Source organism: Calonectris borealis, chromosome 30 (genome assembly GCF_964195595.1).
Source record: "Calonectris borealis chromosome 30, bCalBor7.hap1.2, whole genome shotgun sequence".
Classification (NCBI taxonomy): Eukaryota; Metazoa; Chordata; class Aves; order Procellariiformes; family Procellariidae; genus Calonectris; species Calonectris borealis.
The window spans coordinates 1224056-1241400 of NC_134341.1; the positions used below are offsets into that span (position 1 = coordinate 1224056).

The window sequence follows — 17345 nt, forward strand, 5'->3', positions numbered from 1 at the left end:
GCTACGTGTTCAAACACACTATACCTGTTAAATGGTCTTGTACTCCTGACACTCTTCGGCTATAACTTCAGCACAAAAACTATGTTTGAAACAAGTTTAGACAATTGCCTCTTTCTGTTTGAGGCCAAATGATGATGCAGCTTCAAAGATTCCCTCCTCCTTCCTTCTGGTGAAGCTGTATATCAGGTTTCCTCCTTGAAGACAATACCAAGGTCTGCAAACTATACAGTCTTCCAGAAAAAAGTCACTGATTTCTTGGAAGAAATAAAGCCTTACTCACTCTATATGTCACCCCCTCCTCCCAAAAAAAACATCCCCAAACCAAACAGTAAGAAAAACAAACAGAACAGGTTTGTGCTGTGCAGTTTCCCTTTAACAGCACCATTCTGTTCCCATTAAGAACATGAATAGGCTACTGAAAAAAACAGCAAGTCTTACAAAGCTGCGTTTGTTAAGCACAAGCATTATACTGCTACAGTTTCAGTACTAAAAGTTTCACAGACAGATCAGCTCCAGATTAATTTATATACACATTACAAGTCTACTTGGCTCCAGCACTGTGGGGACTCTGTTCCACAGTTTCAAAAATCTTTTCTAAAGGCTTATGAATGTTGCTTTACCAAATTAAAACTATTTTAATCTTAATATTTATTATTTCAAAAGAATGCAATTCAAGGTCTACCCTGCGTACATGGTTGTTGCCAGATTTCCACACTGCAGAGGTCTGGCTCCGTGTCGTTTAAGGTCACAAGGTGCACTTTACCATAGGTCACTTACTGTGTGCCCTAAGACTTTTAAATTTTTTTGTTGTTTTACCTTTAAACGATAAATCCAACTAGTGAAGCTATACTGAAGAACCTCTTTATCTTACAACAGCATTTCAGAGTTCCAGATGATCCACTGTCCTCAATTCACCCGTCTGGGCCCATGTATTACAAGTAGTAATCTTAGATGCCATATGTGATGCATCACCAAACTGGGTGAGCTAAGGACAGAGTTCAGCTTCCTTTGTGTGCGTGGGCAAGGGGTGACCAATGAAAAGGAGGTGTCACCAGATCAACCTCAGCTGAAGACCCTCTCTTCCCCACAAAAAAAGAAGAAGAAAAAAAAAAAGACATATGGTACCTTATCATCACCATTTCTGCTGAAAATTGCACTACCCAGGGTCAGCAAAACAAAGTCTCAAAGGCTTCGCAAGACTGGGACACTGAAAAATGCTTGGAAGCTTACCACTGTAAATAAAAAAGCCTCTTCTAGATGTACTACTTTTGTTGATTCTTCTCTTTGCAGCAGACATAAGAGCATTCTTACATGTGACTGCTTGCATGGTTTAACACAGCATCAACGTGACCCTGGTATTCTCAGCGGTTAGTTTCTTTAAAGGACTTCCCCAGGTAAGTTGCTCTAATGACCATGAAGCCAAACTTCAAACCATACCTCTAGTTCATTTGTATGTTAGGAACTAAAAGGCCAGAAATACTTTGCCTCTCAGATCCTTACCTGTCCCAAAAGGATGAACGATGCACTTGTGCATCAGCAACTCAAATCACGCTATCAATGCACAGGTAACATCTACCCTTACAAAAGGTAAAACGTTTTTAAAAAGGTTCCAAAAACTCTTGAAGATAACCCCTTAAAACCTTTAAATACATCACTAAATTCTGTTAGCCCTGATAACCCTACTAAACACAGGCTCTGCTCACTGCCTCTAACAAACGCCTGCAAAATACAATCACTGAAGTCAACTTTATACAAGTTATTATGTTGCAAAGTGCAGCCAAATAAATTTTACATGTTACCCACAAAACCAGCACATGCACATAAATAGCTTAATCCCATATACAAATAATAAATCTTGCATGTAACCCCATCGGGGGGAGGGAGCCGGGGAAAATCTTTTAAATAGCTACAACTTGTCACGGGGAAAAAATGCATTTTCCCTTCTGAATGCTATAAAGGGCACAAAACCAAGAATTTTTCACAAACGGGATTTTACAAAATCTATTCAAGAGAAACGTTTTCATCTATTTTTAATAAGTAGTCAATGAGAAGAATGTGAGTGTAGATATAGGAGCGCTTAACAGTCTTTATAATACCAGTCCTGCATCAGAACAATGCATTTAAATGAGGAGAAACAGAAAGTGTCTCACACACGTACACAAGAACTAGTTATACTCACAGTCTGAGCTGAGTAAAGCAAGACAACGCGTTTAAAAAACCCAGATGAAGTGATTCTGCCCTGAATAATACTCTTTTCTGACTAACCTCCTGGTGACAGACACCAGCAGAAATTCACAGGTATTGAATCCTCAGCACAAACGCACAGACCTAGCCCTCTACCACTAGACTGAAAACAGAAGTTTCCCAGGAAATGACTAAACTTTGTGCAAGAGTAACAACCCTGTGATTCAGCACTTATTCAGTAGGTAGGTACATCATTGTCTTCCTTAAGGTAGAAACTGAATTATTAGAACAGTGAGTGCTGATAACCTTCTCCTAGGAGTTGTCTGTCCGGCCCAACTACAAAAGATTACACACACGTAAACTCCTTGCCTATTCTAAACAGTATGCACTTTCTCCACAAGATAGACCAGTGTGGATAGATGATTTTCCAAATCAAGCCTGTTTTTAGCCCAGGAATAAAAATAAAAACAAAAACACGCAGGCACCCAAAGAGAACTCTGTATCTCGCTGCAAAATACTTAAGACTCACGTAGATAGCCGCCCACAATTAGAAAGTCAAATGATATCTTCCCTTGGGTTTACCACAACCTGCAGTAAACAGCGTTCAGTGACAGTCTGGGGCTCTGACAAACCTGGTGATTGATTAAAGTCAGATGTACGAAGCTTCTACCCCACCCACAGCCATCGGCAACACCACAGTTTCCAGTCCGAGGTATTCAATGAAACCAAACAGTCCCTGGCATTTATTCGGCACCTCGGTTCCAGGGGAGGATGGGCCCTCGCCGGGGCTGTTTTCCTCTCAGCAATCTCACACAGAAACCTGATCATATTTTTGCAGCCTTTTGTTCACCAAGTTAACGTGGCCACACAAAAGCATCAGAATATTACTACAGTGGATCCACCTGGCTAAGATAGAAGTTACTATGGGTTTTAATCCTGTGCACAATTCCTATTGCCTACCCTTTCATGGCTCTCGGATGCCAATATTTAATAATTCTCTTGCAACAGGCTTCAATTTTTCTAACATAAGTCAACTGCCACAGGTACTCTTTGCTGGTAACTCCTTCAAATCTGACACCGTAGCAACACCTTGCGAAACCATCCCAAAAAGCAGTTTGGATATGCAGCCCATTTCAGTCCAACTCTACCTGAAGTTACTTTTTGTAATTAAATTCTAGATTCTTGAATAAGATGCAAGAATGGGATAAGAAACAAGTTAAGAGCAATTATTCCCCTATCTATTAATCAAACACAGCGCTGCTCACACAAATATTCAGGTATGGAAATGCAACTCTGACCTCCCTTTAAACACAGTGTTAACAGAGCACTAACCTAGTTGGCATGACATACTGCACGGTAGCAGAGTAATTACGTATTTCCAGATGGGAAAATGCTATTCCAAATCATAGTGCGATGAGCTCGATGATTATGCATGACGAAACAAAGAAAGAGATCTTGATGAAAGCATTAGCACTTAAAAGATCACTCCCGAAACAAAAATCAATTTAAAAAAAAAAAAAATCAATCATAAGAATGAATTTTTCAAAACTAAAGAGGTGAGACATCTATTGCGACACGTTTTCCCACATGCTTCCTACCCTGGCCTTCCCAAAGAGGTAGTACCAAGTGTGTATTTGCAAGGATGTCACTCCCATTTCACAGAAAAAAGCAGCAGAGAAAGTGAGAGCAAAATACATTGTTCTTCCCAAAGCACTGAAATCTGAAACACAAACCACAGTCATTTTACAGCATTAACAAGTGCTTATTCTAGGATAGTTACTATTAAACAGTATTAGTCACCATAGTAGGATTCCACTACTTAAAGTTAAAGCAATACAATTATTAATCTTTTACCCAGCCTCAAATTAGTGTGCAACACTAGTAATTTGACTTGCGGAAACTCCCACCAAATTCCAGAAGCGTACCTGACAAAAAGACAGGAGGCAGACTCAGTGAGCAGCTACGAAACGGTTCTTCATTTTGCTATTCATTTTTTTTAAGCCTGACTAGCGGGAACCAAAGCACTTTGTTAAATAACCTTAAACCTGCTCTGCACATGGTTATTTAAAATAACCCCACCTCCATCCCAAACACAGTTCTACAAAACCCGAGCTATATTCACGTTTATGGGAGGCTGCCCCATGGAGCGACCCTTGCTGCGTACGAGCCCCGGAGTCTGTACAGGCTCCTCTATGCAGAGACCAGGCCATCTTTTCTGGATTGAAGAGTACAACTCATTCAAGTCGGTTATAAGCTTGCGAAATCAGATTTAAATAGAAAGAGCAGAAGAAAAATGCACTGTACAGCATGGCATAAGAAGCGGATTTCGGGCCCTGAGCTCAGTATGGGCTGTGTTAAGCTTTCAGTTATGTTTACATCAGCAACCGTGGCTTCTCGAGGAATTTCACTGCTAAGGAAACCATGTTGGCATGTCACCAGCAAGCCTAAGAAAAGCCATTATTCTGTCAGCTGCAATGCTCTTTACAAGAAAGATCATGCAAGGAACGACTTCTGTTCGGGGCTCTTTCGGCACGCTAAAGAAGAGTCAATGTCTGCTTCAGACGCACTTTGTTCAGAGGCTGGATAGCAGGATGTGGCAAGATCCTTCTCATGTGAAAGCCTTTAAGCTGCGTGGAAGATCAAAATAATGGGCAAAATGTAATACAGCAGCAAACATGAGAACCCTCATGGCACAGCTCAACAACCCAGCTGCATGCTGGAAATCCACCACAAAGTTACTGAATTTAGCTACCTCAAGGGAAAATACCCACCTCTCCCAGCACATCGATTCCTCCTAATTTTGCACACTAACAGCTCTTTAAAGAGAATGACATTCAATTTTTGGTACAAAGTGGTCCTTGCACTGTCTGCTTTTAAACAGAAAAAACATGCTATTATCATGAAGAGAAGGACTGGTCAATCTCAATCTGCTGGCCTTGTTATGCAGCATATTGTAATATCAGACAGATACTTCTGCCGTTCCAAAATGGGAAGATCCTAACACATGGATTTTTCTTACCTTGTATCAGTATGTCATCACTGTCATAACATATTTTCACAAAACCATGAGGACAAATATCTTTTCTACATTGACATCAGTGGACCTTGAACCTAAACAAACAGGCTTAAAAGTAAGAAAGATCTCATTCCACAAGCTATCTCCAAAACCACAATTACTACTTACAGTGAATTTTCCTACTGTGGCCTCTCTAAGGGTGCAATATTTCCTTTTCCAATTTAAAAAAACTGAATTCTCAAATGTCTTATTTGTAGAGGGAAGGAAGTATGGAGAAATCAGTGGGATTATTTAAGAGCACACAGTCAGCAACTTGACAAAAAGAAAAAGAATGCAAAAAAAATGCCCAAAAGAGCTCACAAAAAAAGATATTGCAGTTACAGATGTGATTTAGTTTGAAAATTTAAGTCTTTGACAGCAAATTAATACAGGAATTATTTATGATACAATATGCTTCCAAAACACTGTATATTTATTACAAAATTTGTCATTGCAACCTTGTTAAGAAGCTGCTTCTGAGATCACATTTTCTCGTCAAACATTCACATAACCAAACTCTACATGAGAAAATTTCTATCTTGTTAATTTTTCATTAGTGAAAAATAAAGCAGACGATAACAGCAAAGTAATCACAACAAATGACTCCAAAACACCTTGCTTGAAATTTTCCGAGAGTGGGGAATTGAGGCTCTCAATAAAACAAAAAACAGAGGATGACACAAAGCTTTGGACAATCGCTGCTTTGTTTGCACAATAACTACAATCTCTGCAGCAGTCTAGATAGAGAGGCTGAGAAAACATCTCATCTGAATTCCTCCCTAGCCCTGGTCTACCTAGGCCAGTATTTCCGTAAAGCTGCTTTAGTATTCCGAATTGCTCAGAAAAATCTGACAGCAATCCCTCCTCTCTGCAAGGTAAGCTCTTCTCGTTACAGCAGGCATCCTCTCAACAGGCCAATGACCAGCTCTGGCGTGGTCTGATCTACACACAAAAGTAACTCCCTTCTGGAAAAGCAAAGCTATCACCATGAGACAGATTAAAGCCTAATAATCTCACTGACAGAAGCCTCGTGAAGAACAAATTGGACAGCTTCCAACAACACTGTCTCCACTTTAGAGGACTGCAAAATAGGGACTGGCCCTAACACAATACGTACGACACTTGTAATATTAATGAATCAGCCCTCTAACTACACACAAGAGCTGAATATCAATAAAAAAGGAAGCGAGTTTTACATCTGGCACCTGGCATATCCGAAGAGCAAGCAAATACTGCTTTGCTGAATAAGCAAACACCTAGACACAATTACTCTCCAAATTGTTCTATTTGATTTTGATGCTTCTGCACTGTGTTCCCACAAAGGCCAGAGACATCTGATACAATGGAAATAAACCACAATGAGTTTATTTACAATAAAAAGGAAAGAAAAACAAACATGTTCCTCTAGAAATGACACAGCTTTCAGCAGGTAAATGAAAAACTCCTGTTGGTAAATTGAGCATTAAAGTATCAAAAGACAAGAGTTAGCTGTAAACAAATTCTTTTAAACAACAGATCCACCAACCCAGCAAACACTAGCCAACTGGAAAGAAACATTAACTGGTAAACAAAAACGGCCTCTGTCAAAGGCCAGAATGCCGACTGCGTTTTCCCTTTGTTGTTTCCATCTTGAATCACGAACACCAGACTTCAAGAGGCTCAAAGTGGGACTCGGTCACAGCTCAGAGGGCTGTCAGCTGAAAAGCATAAACTCCTGCACAGGCCTAATCAAGAACTCGGTGAGCACGATGCAAAACAACTATGAGCTTGTGTACTGAAGGCAGCTGCACAGTCAGAGTGAAAAAACCAATCAATCTCTAAACTGGTTCCAAATGTTTTTCAGGCCAAATTATCTCATGCACTGAAAGGCAACCACCTACCTGCACCAGATCTGCCCTGATGTCGTGTGCTCTTCACTTGAACAAAACATCTTGAATTTGGAAGAGAAGAAACTTTACTTCTAGTAACAAGTAAAAATTTCATGGTGTATTTGTGCTAACAAGCTGCAATCTCTCCAAAATCAAGTTTATCATGAAAATGGGTCAAAATTTATGAAATATCATTTATATAAACTTCTAAACATAGAACAGCAGTGTAAATAACCACATTTCAGCCCTAACCATGTGAAAGTTGAACACTTCCTTGTCATCAAAACACCCGTGTGGGCACTGCTTGCTTGCACGAAAGCAACACTCGAGAACAGAACAATTTCTGTCATGGCAAAATCACTTTGAGATTTAGAAGTTCAGCATCAGTGCCTCGCTCTGTATGGAGGAGAGCGAGGGAACAAGAAGTGGCAGAGTACGTGCCACTGAGGGTTTCTTTGAAACCTGCTACTCCCCACACAGCACAGCTGCCTGCATCCATGTTTTTCACTGGAGAGTGACAATACAGACTGGTCCTTATGGGCAAGAAAAAGTGTTACTTGGATGTGATACAGTATTTGCTTGGCTGGACTCTAGCTGGAGAAAAGGAAAAAATGCTGGATCTATTTTATGGTTAAGTTTACGGCAAAGTTACTTACAGAACAGGGTGAGTTTCTTAAAAGTATTTCAGTCATAAATCAAAATAAATAAAACCACTTTCCATATTGTAAGTTAATCAGAACGCGCTCTCAAGTTGTCCTCACATTCACTACCACAGGGAAGAAAGCCTGACAAATCTGCTAAAAGCTTTAAAAAGCCTAAATTAAATATTAATGTTCTGAAAATGATGAAGCCAGCACAAAAACACAAGTCTCCTTTGGCACTCCAGTTCTGCATAGCCCACAGCTAGAGATGAAAGACTTCTTGCAAACAGTGATGCATAGATGGAATTATGAATAAAACAGACAAAAAAAACAAGCTATAGCTGTACAGGTTGGGAACTGCAAGCTGTCTGAAAAAGCAACAACCAGCAAAAACGTATTCACAGTAAACTAGTAACAACAGTTAATTGTTACAATGCCAGCTAATGAAAAGCAGAGACAAAAGGTTATCAATACTGCCTTGGCCTTACAGTTATGTTCAGCCTGATGAGAAAAACTTGTGCTGACGATAAATTTACAACCGCTCCCTTCAAAGCCCCACTTTTGATGCACACGCATATTCAGAACGTTCATCTTCAAGCCAGGTACCTGGAAAGACAAGCGCATTAAGAGGAGTATATTCAACTTTACTTCAGAATTGTGCTTTGACTCTAACTAACCTCATGACAGAAATCTCCATGAAAGAGAAGCACACTGGTAGCACTGCCTTACAGTAGTTTAGAGTTGGTTGGTTTGCTTGGTTTTGCTAGTTAGGTATTTTGTTGAGATGCTCCCTTATCTTTCAGTTACTTAGCAGAGAACTATCCCCCATTCCCTCCAATTCAAGGACACTCGGTTGGTCAGGTCTTAATAGCAACCAGGAATGACTTGCCAAAAGCTCCCAAAAAAACTTTTAATTGAATGATGACATCAATTACTTATTTTTAATGAGTGAGATCATGTTTTAATTTTTCATTCTGCAATAAATTTAAAGCAAAGGTGACTGTGCAGTTTCTCTTAGTAATAGCCAATCTCCCTCAAAGGTATAAGCAGAATTACTTCATATAACAAACTAATCTTTATTGCTTTACTTCCCACTAGCACTTAGTTCTAAAAGCATTAGCCTGTTTTTATTACTATGCAAAAAACCATGTAAGCCCTCCAACATACTCATCTAAAACAGAAGCCCAAGACTTTGAACTCTCTGGTTCTTGCAGGAAAAAACCCTGAAGTGCTAGCTAATTTCTCTCTAGTCATGGACAGAGCAAAATTTAAGAATATACAACTCTAAAATGTCCAGGGGGAAAAAAAAAAAAAAAAACAAAACCCAAACAAAAAAAACAAGACAAAACTTAACAATAGCATCACCTGAAAAAGCAAGCTAAGAATTGCAGAGGATGTTAAATCAGACTTATCTTAGAGTCATTTGTGGCAACACAGAGGTCTCCAATTCCACATCATGCCTGTTGAAAAAAACATGATGGAAGCCACAAATGAACGCAGGTGCATAGGGCAACTGCAGATGTTTGGCAAAGCTGCTGTTTCAGCTCCACAGTATGACCTTGGCAAAGTTATCTGATGTCCATGGCCTAATTCCACCTCTGTTTTGTCTGGTAAAGAAGGCAGGGACTTTCCAGGCCTCACCCTCTAACTCGGTAACTGCAGGAGTCCTACCTCTTCTAAAACCTGGAAATCCTACAGAATACTGTGGTCTACCCATCTGAAGATCATCCTAATTGTAGTCTTGTTCCACTGGCTTACAACCCATTCCAGTATCCATGCTCTCTACTGTCTTGCTCCAGCATGATTCATTATCCCTCTCCAGTCTATTCTGCATCATTCTAGATATTAGTTTACTTCCTCCTTGGTCACACAATCTTACATTAATACGAGGTCCTCCACCATACCACATGCTAATTTCCCCAGCCTTACCATTGAAGAGATGAGAATTTAACATTCCCTTTCATTTCAGTATTTCTGCTATAGATGACAACATAAAAAGTACTTGGTATATGAACCATCTGCTACTACGCCTAATGGAGCCATAATCACTAGATATCAACCATTTCAAAGAGCGCTAAAATGTTTATAAAACCAGTGTGTCAATGTAATAATATTAACAGGGAGATGCTTATATCTTTTTGATAAAATATTATATTCACAGCAGGCTTTGCTTTCAACTACAAACATACTGGCCTTTTTATAACAGTCTGAAGCACCACAGAGTGTACTACACAATTTAGGGGGATGGGGAGGGAGCAGGAAGGGCTAAGGATGTGTTGACAGCAATCATTTAAGACAAGATACTCTGCCAAGAAAGAGAAACTAAAGAATTAAAGTCCAAATAGAAAGCTTACAATTAAGCAAAAACTCTGAAAAAGGAGGACTGTAGACAACAGGCATCGGTTTGGATTGCTGCCCTCCAATTTGTTCAGTAAGACTTGTCTGCTGACTCCATATGTTTCATATAAGTGAAAGTTGTGCCATACTACATAATAGTCTCTTAAGAGAAATGATGATGTTTGGGAAATAAAGCAACCACTTCTCTTCAATATCCTTTGTACAACAGGATCATTTCTTCTTAAGCATTGGGCATTCTAGAAGCGTAAGGCAGTACTGTACAAAAAAAATACAGAAACAAAATAAATTCCTCAGGGTATCCCAGCTTAGATCTTCCTACCAAATACAATGCTGACCTGCCTTTTCAGTGACAGCCCATCTGGAGCATCCATAAAAAATACCTTGTAGGCTGTAGTACCTCAGATGCTAGTCAAGAAACTCTGAGATACGTTCTCTCTAGCCCTAGCTAATTCTGCTGGAAGAAGAAAAAACAAAATTTCTCCTGAAACCCCGAAGTCACACTTGGGTAGCTACCATCTCCATCAAAATACACAAACACAGAGAAGCCACAAACGCAGGATGTGCTCACAACCTGACACCTTCATCACAGTTCTCTGAAGCACGATACCTGTATCAATTGTGCTGTGCACAGATATTATTATTATGTTAAAAGCTCTAAAAGGAAAAAAAACACCCTAGCCCAGAAATGCAGTCTGCAGAAGTCAACCACTCAACTACAGCAGACAGTACTGTACCTAGCAGTCCTGATGAGACTGGCATAACAGCTATAAATCACTCCAAAATCTTCTTTTCATGCAGAGGAAAGGGAAATGGCAGAGCAGCGCAGACTTGAGAGTGAAAGTGTGCCCATTTCTAATATGCTTGGTTGCACTGGTTTAAAATTGACATTTATTTTGATACGTGAGTTTGTCTCTCCTTTTTATTTCAGCACACAGCAAGCTGAGAATGAGGAATTTATCATACGGAGAAACCAGTCATCACAGAGGCAGACACCTTTCCCAGAGGTAACACAGCAAAGCCTGACCACTGGAGACATCTCCTTCCTTGTGATCAGAATGAAGTCACATACAGGCTCTGAGCAGTTCAGTAAGAGACCGGTTTTGCAAGCGTTCTTGCGCAGAAGATACTTTTCTCATGGTTTAGTTTCAACAGATGGGTTAACTGCTATACTGAGAGACCCACAGGATGAAAATCCTGAGAATTAAGCACAAGGTCTTAGCATTCAAACACAACAACCAGGGCCTAAAAAGCTAATGCAGACTGACATGCAAAAGTGTGCAATCATTTCCATGCGGCTGCCTTCATCTTCTTTACATATGAGGCCAAGAAAGCCCCTGGGGCTGTACTAGTGCCTAAATGGGCGCAGGTTTCCTTTAGTCTCTAACAAAGGCTTAAAGCAATTGGCAAGCTGCCCTAGGCTAGCTGCCTTCTTCCTTTTCGTATGTGCCTCCATCCATAGATAACGCAGGGCGGCTTTGAATTTGCACCCTGCACAATCAGAGGTAAAGGATATCACAGGAAACCCAAGTCAGCTTTTCCCCTCCATGAGGTAACTCCCTGGAACAACCAGCACGGTCTTTTTCATTTACGTATCTAACAGTATGTAACACTTAAATAGCAGACAATATGTTCAAAGCTCAAACATTAACTGGTTTAGTGAGTTAAGAAGAGAGATGCTGTCTGCAATTGCTCGGGGCAGAATGTGCTGAAGGAGCAGAAATCTACCTTTCAACTAGGAATCTATGAAACAGCTTCAAACAATCCCTTTAAAACGTGGAAACAATCCAACAACTGCTAGCTTACTCCAGTGTGACAATAACTCTTGGAGACTTTTTGTCGCATTTCACCCAGAGAAAATTTAAGCTATTCTTAAATAGCTATTCTTGATAGCAGAATTACAGAAAAAAAACAGCTCTTACATCTCCCAGATCTCTCCACTTCACTAGTTCTTTTCATCCTTCCTTTCTTGGACTATTCTGCAGGCAATCCTCTCATGATGTCAAGTATTCAACAGCAATACTGTTAATTTTTTTAAGCCTGTCAGCTCCTCAATCCAGATCCCAACACAGACCCATGAGCAGCTGTACCAGCACAACTGAGAGGTTGTCACTTTGCATGGCAAGAGCAATAGAAAGTAGCAAACACGCTCTAAACTGTACTGTTGCCAGATCTTTCATAATCTGAAGCCAAACTCAATTCTAATAGAAGAACTATTTACTCCTTCTCCAGTTCTCCACGCCAAGTCTTTCCTTTTATCCTTCTGCCCAAATAGTTCTGTCTCTGCTGGAAGAGGAGTGTGCCTGCAGTGCCGTACAACACGTCTGTGTCTTTCACACTATTTTATTGTTCACAGGAAGATATTCTGTAATTTTAAACAAGAGAACATAAGAAGTAATTATTTTCCTAAGAGAAGAGGCCAAGTTACAGCATCCTGCATGGCATGGAGAACTTTGTCACTATCATCTACCTTACTTCGTGCCCCCCTCCCTTGTTGCTTTGATGAATCCATTTAAATCTCTAGAATGTGAAAAAAAGAAAGCGTCACCTTTGCTACAGAGTCAATGTAGATGAGAGTGAGCCTCCATAAATAAGCCCCTGAAGAGCTGCCAGTACATGAACCTTTATTTCTATTTGGCTTTCCCCATCAGGTTCAACAAAAGAAATTACCTTCACATCCCAGGGAAATGAATGGGTTGAATATCATCAGCTGTCACACTGCAACACTGATAAAACGAGAAGGATTACTGCAGGTAAGCGTGCGTAAGACAAATCTCTACAACTCTTTTGAGCCAGAGGATCACATTTCATAGGCCACATACAAAGCCCAAAGGACAGCAGTCAGTACAAAAGAACAATGCAAAGCAAATGGTACGTGTTTGGACAAGAACCAAAAAACAAACCCTAACCTCTGTTAAAAACCCCTTGGAAATAGCGACAGCCACACTTAGCAGACCAGACTTCAGACCCTCCTTTACGGGAGCGACAACAGAAGAATTAAAATCAGAGGAGGGAGGGAGGAAAAGGGTCCAAATTTTTTTTTCTTTAAGTCTCATCTGAAAAATAGCTTTGTTCAGATCTATTAAAAATCAGCTTATCCACCATGAAAGAGGGAAGAAAGAGACACAGGCTATTAGGTAAGTAATTACCTGGTAAGATACATGACAGTAATCATAAAATATCAAGTATTATTTTGCTAGATCCAAATGCTTTTCTTTATAGCTTCCATGCTATAATCGGATACTACCAAAAGTGTTCTAGCAAAGCCTTGTACAATGAACAACGTTTTGATACACAAAAGCCAAAGGGTAATCACATCTTCCTGTTTGCTGTTCTTTGTAAAAAAATGCTGACATTTTTTTAAAAGGCCTACTGCAAAAAGAGTTGCCTTGAAAGCCTTCAAGGCAACACCAACTCCAAGGTTTTGTATTTTTCTGATTTTGGGGAAATACGAGAACAAATTAAATATGCTCTAGCACAGGCATCCGTGCCTCTGGTCAAAATTACTACAGCAATGTTTGTAAGTCTTTAACACTAATGGCAACTAGCCCTACACAATTTTTACATGCTGCAATTTTAAAACAGGACTTAACAAGTAAAGTGTATCAAACGCAGGAATAACTAAACAGAACAGCAATGTTTGTTCAAGGTTTCTAGGTGTGGCTCCAGCCAAGACATAATAGGATTATTTATATCTGACTCATTTGCTTTGTCTTCATCCATGATTCTCCCTGTTTGGGACTCAATAATTGACTTTTTTCTGCACCACAGGACTTTTTAGATTCAGGACAGGGAATAAGAGGGACTCAAGAATTTAAAGCAGAGAGGAGAAATTCCACAAATACAGTTGGTTTATATCAGCATGTGTTCAACCGAAACACACTATCACTGTCACAGCTAAAACATTACCTGAAAACATAGAAGAACATGCAAACTCCCGCATGCTGTATAGAGATCCATTTACTAGTTATCAGACTGCATTATTTCAAAGTCTCTTCCATTGTTAGTGATAATGCACCCTCAACTATGGAGTAGAGAGCTGAGTGTCAGAAGATCTCAGGTCTGCGCCTGGCTCTGCGGCTGGTTTGTGTGACTGAGCAACTCACCTCACCTCTGTGCATCTCAGCTTCCTGTCTGTGAACTGAAAATAACAATACTTCCCCCTTTTCACTGTAGCAACTTCCAATCCAAAATTGCGTAAGTACGGAGGTTTTCATTCCAATTACAATAAGAATTGTTCTTTTTTTTAATCCACAAGGGATCACTTCAAGTTTCTGCTCTAAGAATAAACACAGGTCTCAAAAAACATTTACATGACCACTTTACTATTATGAGACCTACTTTTTGCTAACACAGGACAGGCTTCAGTTTTGTGTTGTTCAGTGTTTTTTTCAGGATTGCTACAAAGGCTTAAAAAACCTGTATCAAAATAATTCATAATTTGGTTACCTACAAATGCTTTCACTGCTCATGAAATAAAGCAAATGGCTCAGTATTTTTTTAAGAAACAAAGCTTGCACTCCTAAAAGTTTAATCAATTGCCCTTGCCAGTTTGCCAAAGTTCACAGCTTTACAAAATGCAGAGCTGAGGCGCCTGTGCTCTCCAAGATGGAAGAGAGTAAGGTGCTAAGAGGCGAGAGTATCTTGAGCCAATACTGCTGCCAAAGACTCTGTTATGAAACCAGGACTGTAGTTCTTGAGGACACACCATAGGAATATACATGCTTTTCTCCAGCTTAGAGACACAGTAAGGAGTCATCTGAAGCAAACTTTTCAGCAACACCCTTCTCCTTTCACATACACAAACAGCACTGCAAGAAGCCCTGCATTTATCCAACCAAATGCCATCAGTACCTTGCTAGAACCACCCCATGGGACACGTAATGACGGTTTTTTTTAATGCCAGAAATGGAACACTTTTAATAAGCATTTTCTGCTTATATTCAATTAAGGAAAAAAAAAAAAAGACAGCATAGTTTAATAAGCTGCAGATCTGTTTATTCCTCTACCAGAACCACTGAGGATCAAGGACCTTTTATCTCCCGCTCAGATCACCTGACTCGGCTCTCCACGGCATGGTGAATAATCACAGGCTGGAATTTGCCGTGTCACTTCCCAGCTCTTCGGAGGAACTCTCCTTCTCCTTACCACAGTGACAATGCACATTGTGAGCAGGAATGTCAGCTGCTGCTATGCAGCACAAAACCACGCTAGCTACACATCTTGCCTTCTTGACAGAAAGGCAAAGCGTGACTTTTTACAACTGTTTGTTAACTTTGCTCATACCTCTTTCTAGAAAGTAAGCAAAAAACTTCAAAGCCTCTTTCCCTTCCTCAGGGTTTCTTTTGGCTGGTCAGCTTATCTATGTGATCATTGTTTCCAGAGAAGCACACAAAGCTTCCACAGTGCGTAATTACAGTGAAAGGTGATGATGAAGACACAACCACTAGGCAAAGAAAACAGTCTTATCAGGACATCCATACTGTCATACATGCATTCGCTGCTGTTCTCAGTGAGAAAATTACAGTATTTCCAGAAAAGGTGCTTCGTATTGAAATGGCTCTTCATGTCAAAGATTAGTCAGCACTCTAAATGAAGAGTTGATGCATTAAAGGGAGAGGTGGGACAGCACGCAACACAAAACCTTCTTTAACACATCCTCATCTGATTACCCTTTTTGGAACGGTGGCCGTGCAGCTATGGAATGAAGTCACACATAGGGACAGGACCTGAAAGCAAATCTTGCAGCTCTCAATCTCGTGCTTCATCTGCTGTATCATTCCAACTTTAGATCACATCCTTCCAATTTATGGCCAACCAAATGCCCCGTCACAACTTATCTTGTTTGTATGTTCCAAACTTAGCACTTCTACAATCTCCCATGGCTTGCCCCACACAAACAGCTTGTCTTCCTGGTCACCCCTTCCCTCTCCCAGCAGCACAGCTCGACACCCCACCCAGTCACCCACAGTCCACCCTTGCGGCAACTACAGCAATGGCTCATGTGGAAAATCCTTAGTGGGAAAATACTTATTCTCAGCTTCCTGTAATGAAATTCAGCAGCTCGGAAGGAGGAGCTGGAAATATCACATGACGATCAATTCCCAACAGAACAGCAGGCTTTGTCTGCAGTATGGAGATGCCTGTGGCTTCAAAGACACCAGTGTCTTCCCTCTGTGCAGGGGAGATCTATTGGGAGAGGCAGGGATAGAGCAGAACTTCCTCCAGCAAGTTACCTATCCTGCTCTCAAAGAAATTTATTATAAACTTGTATTAGAGAAACACCAACGTTGCTATTCCTAAATAAGTTTTCTTACTGCAAAGTGAGCTACAATCTAGAAGTACATGCACTAACTCCTCTTCTTCGCAATTTACGCTTTATTTTCAATAATAGAATGGTTTAGCTCTCAAACTCCTTTAAGACTAAGGTACAGGAATAACATCCCTGTTAAGAGCGAAAGACAAGAAAAACATCCCAAACAATTCTTTTCCACCGCTGCACTTTAGACCTGATGTTTGACATTAGTCCTGATCCCAGAGGCAAAATGGGAGTGCTTTATCCACTAAGTCAACCAGCTCCCACGGCTATAGCCATCCTAAATGGAATGCATTATTCCTGCATTAAAACATATGTTTTTCAAGGCAGCTAGCCATCCGGCTGTTCTGAGAGAGATTACAGAAGACCTAATTTTATCAGGCAGGGATACAATTCTCCTGGTTGTTTTTGCTCCCTAGGGACACGGAGCTGGTGAAAGCAGGTTGCCTGACTGCTAAGGAACAATTCCGAGAGGCTCAGTTGCTGATCACTGAGGCAGTAACTTACATCCTGGGTTCCCAAAATATATTAATGCATGCCCTGTAGGGTCTGTGGGCTCCCATCCCCATGGAATTCAAAGTCCAGAAAGACCTAGTTTGTATCAGCAATTCTCAAGTCAACAAGAATTTATGTTGGCAGAGAAGTGCTAAAACTTTAAGCAAGCATTTTTTTTTCTTTTTCTTTTAATCAGATGAAGTTACACTAAATAAAACAAGGTGTTTGCTCACAAGAGCAGCAAGGAAAGTTAAGTTACTCTTACATTGGCTATTTTTGGTATAAACAGAACCTCTGCTGCTTGTATGTACCCTAAGTAGTGTTTCAGAAACACTCAGCTTTGAAGTTTGGGGGGAAAAAAGAAGGCAAGCTGATAGAAATAGGCATTTTACTGAAAAAAATATCCGGGCGAGAGTAACAACTCAGCAGTG

The 17345-nt window shown here is 40.3% G+C and overlaps 1 protein-coding gene across 6 annotated transcripts in view; it reads right to left on the reverse strand.

The window, feature by feature from the left end:
* DIP2B (disco interacting protein 2 homolog B) overlaps nucleotides 1–17345 on the reverse strand; it is a 70839-nt gene that overhangs the window by 46758 nt on the left and 6736 nt on the right. For 4 of the 6 annotated variants that reach the window (XR_012670441.1, XM_075133658.1, XM_075133655.1 and 1 more), the window contains exon 2: nucleotides 8237–8354. The exons of the other annotated variants lie outside the window; for them this stretch is intronic. Coding sequence is in view for 3 of the 4 variants with exons in the window: in XM_075133658.1 (XP_074989759.1) it covers nucleotides 8237–8354 (118 nt within the window). In the remaining variant the exon portion in view is untranslated. The remainder of the gene's footprint in view (nucleotides 1–8236; nucleotides 8355–17345) is intronic. 6 annotated transcript variants of the gene reach the window in all.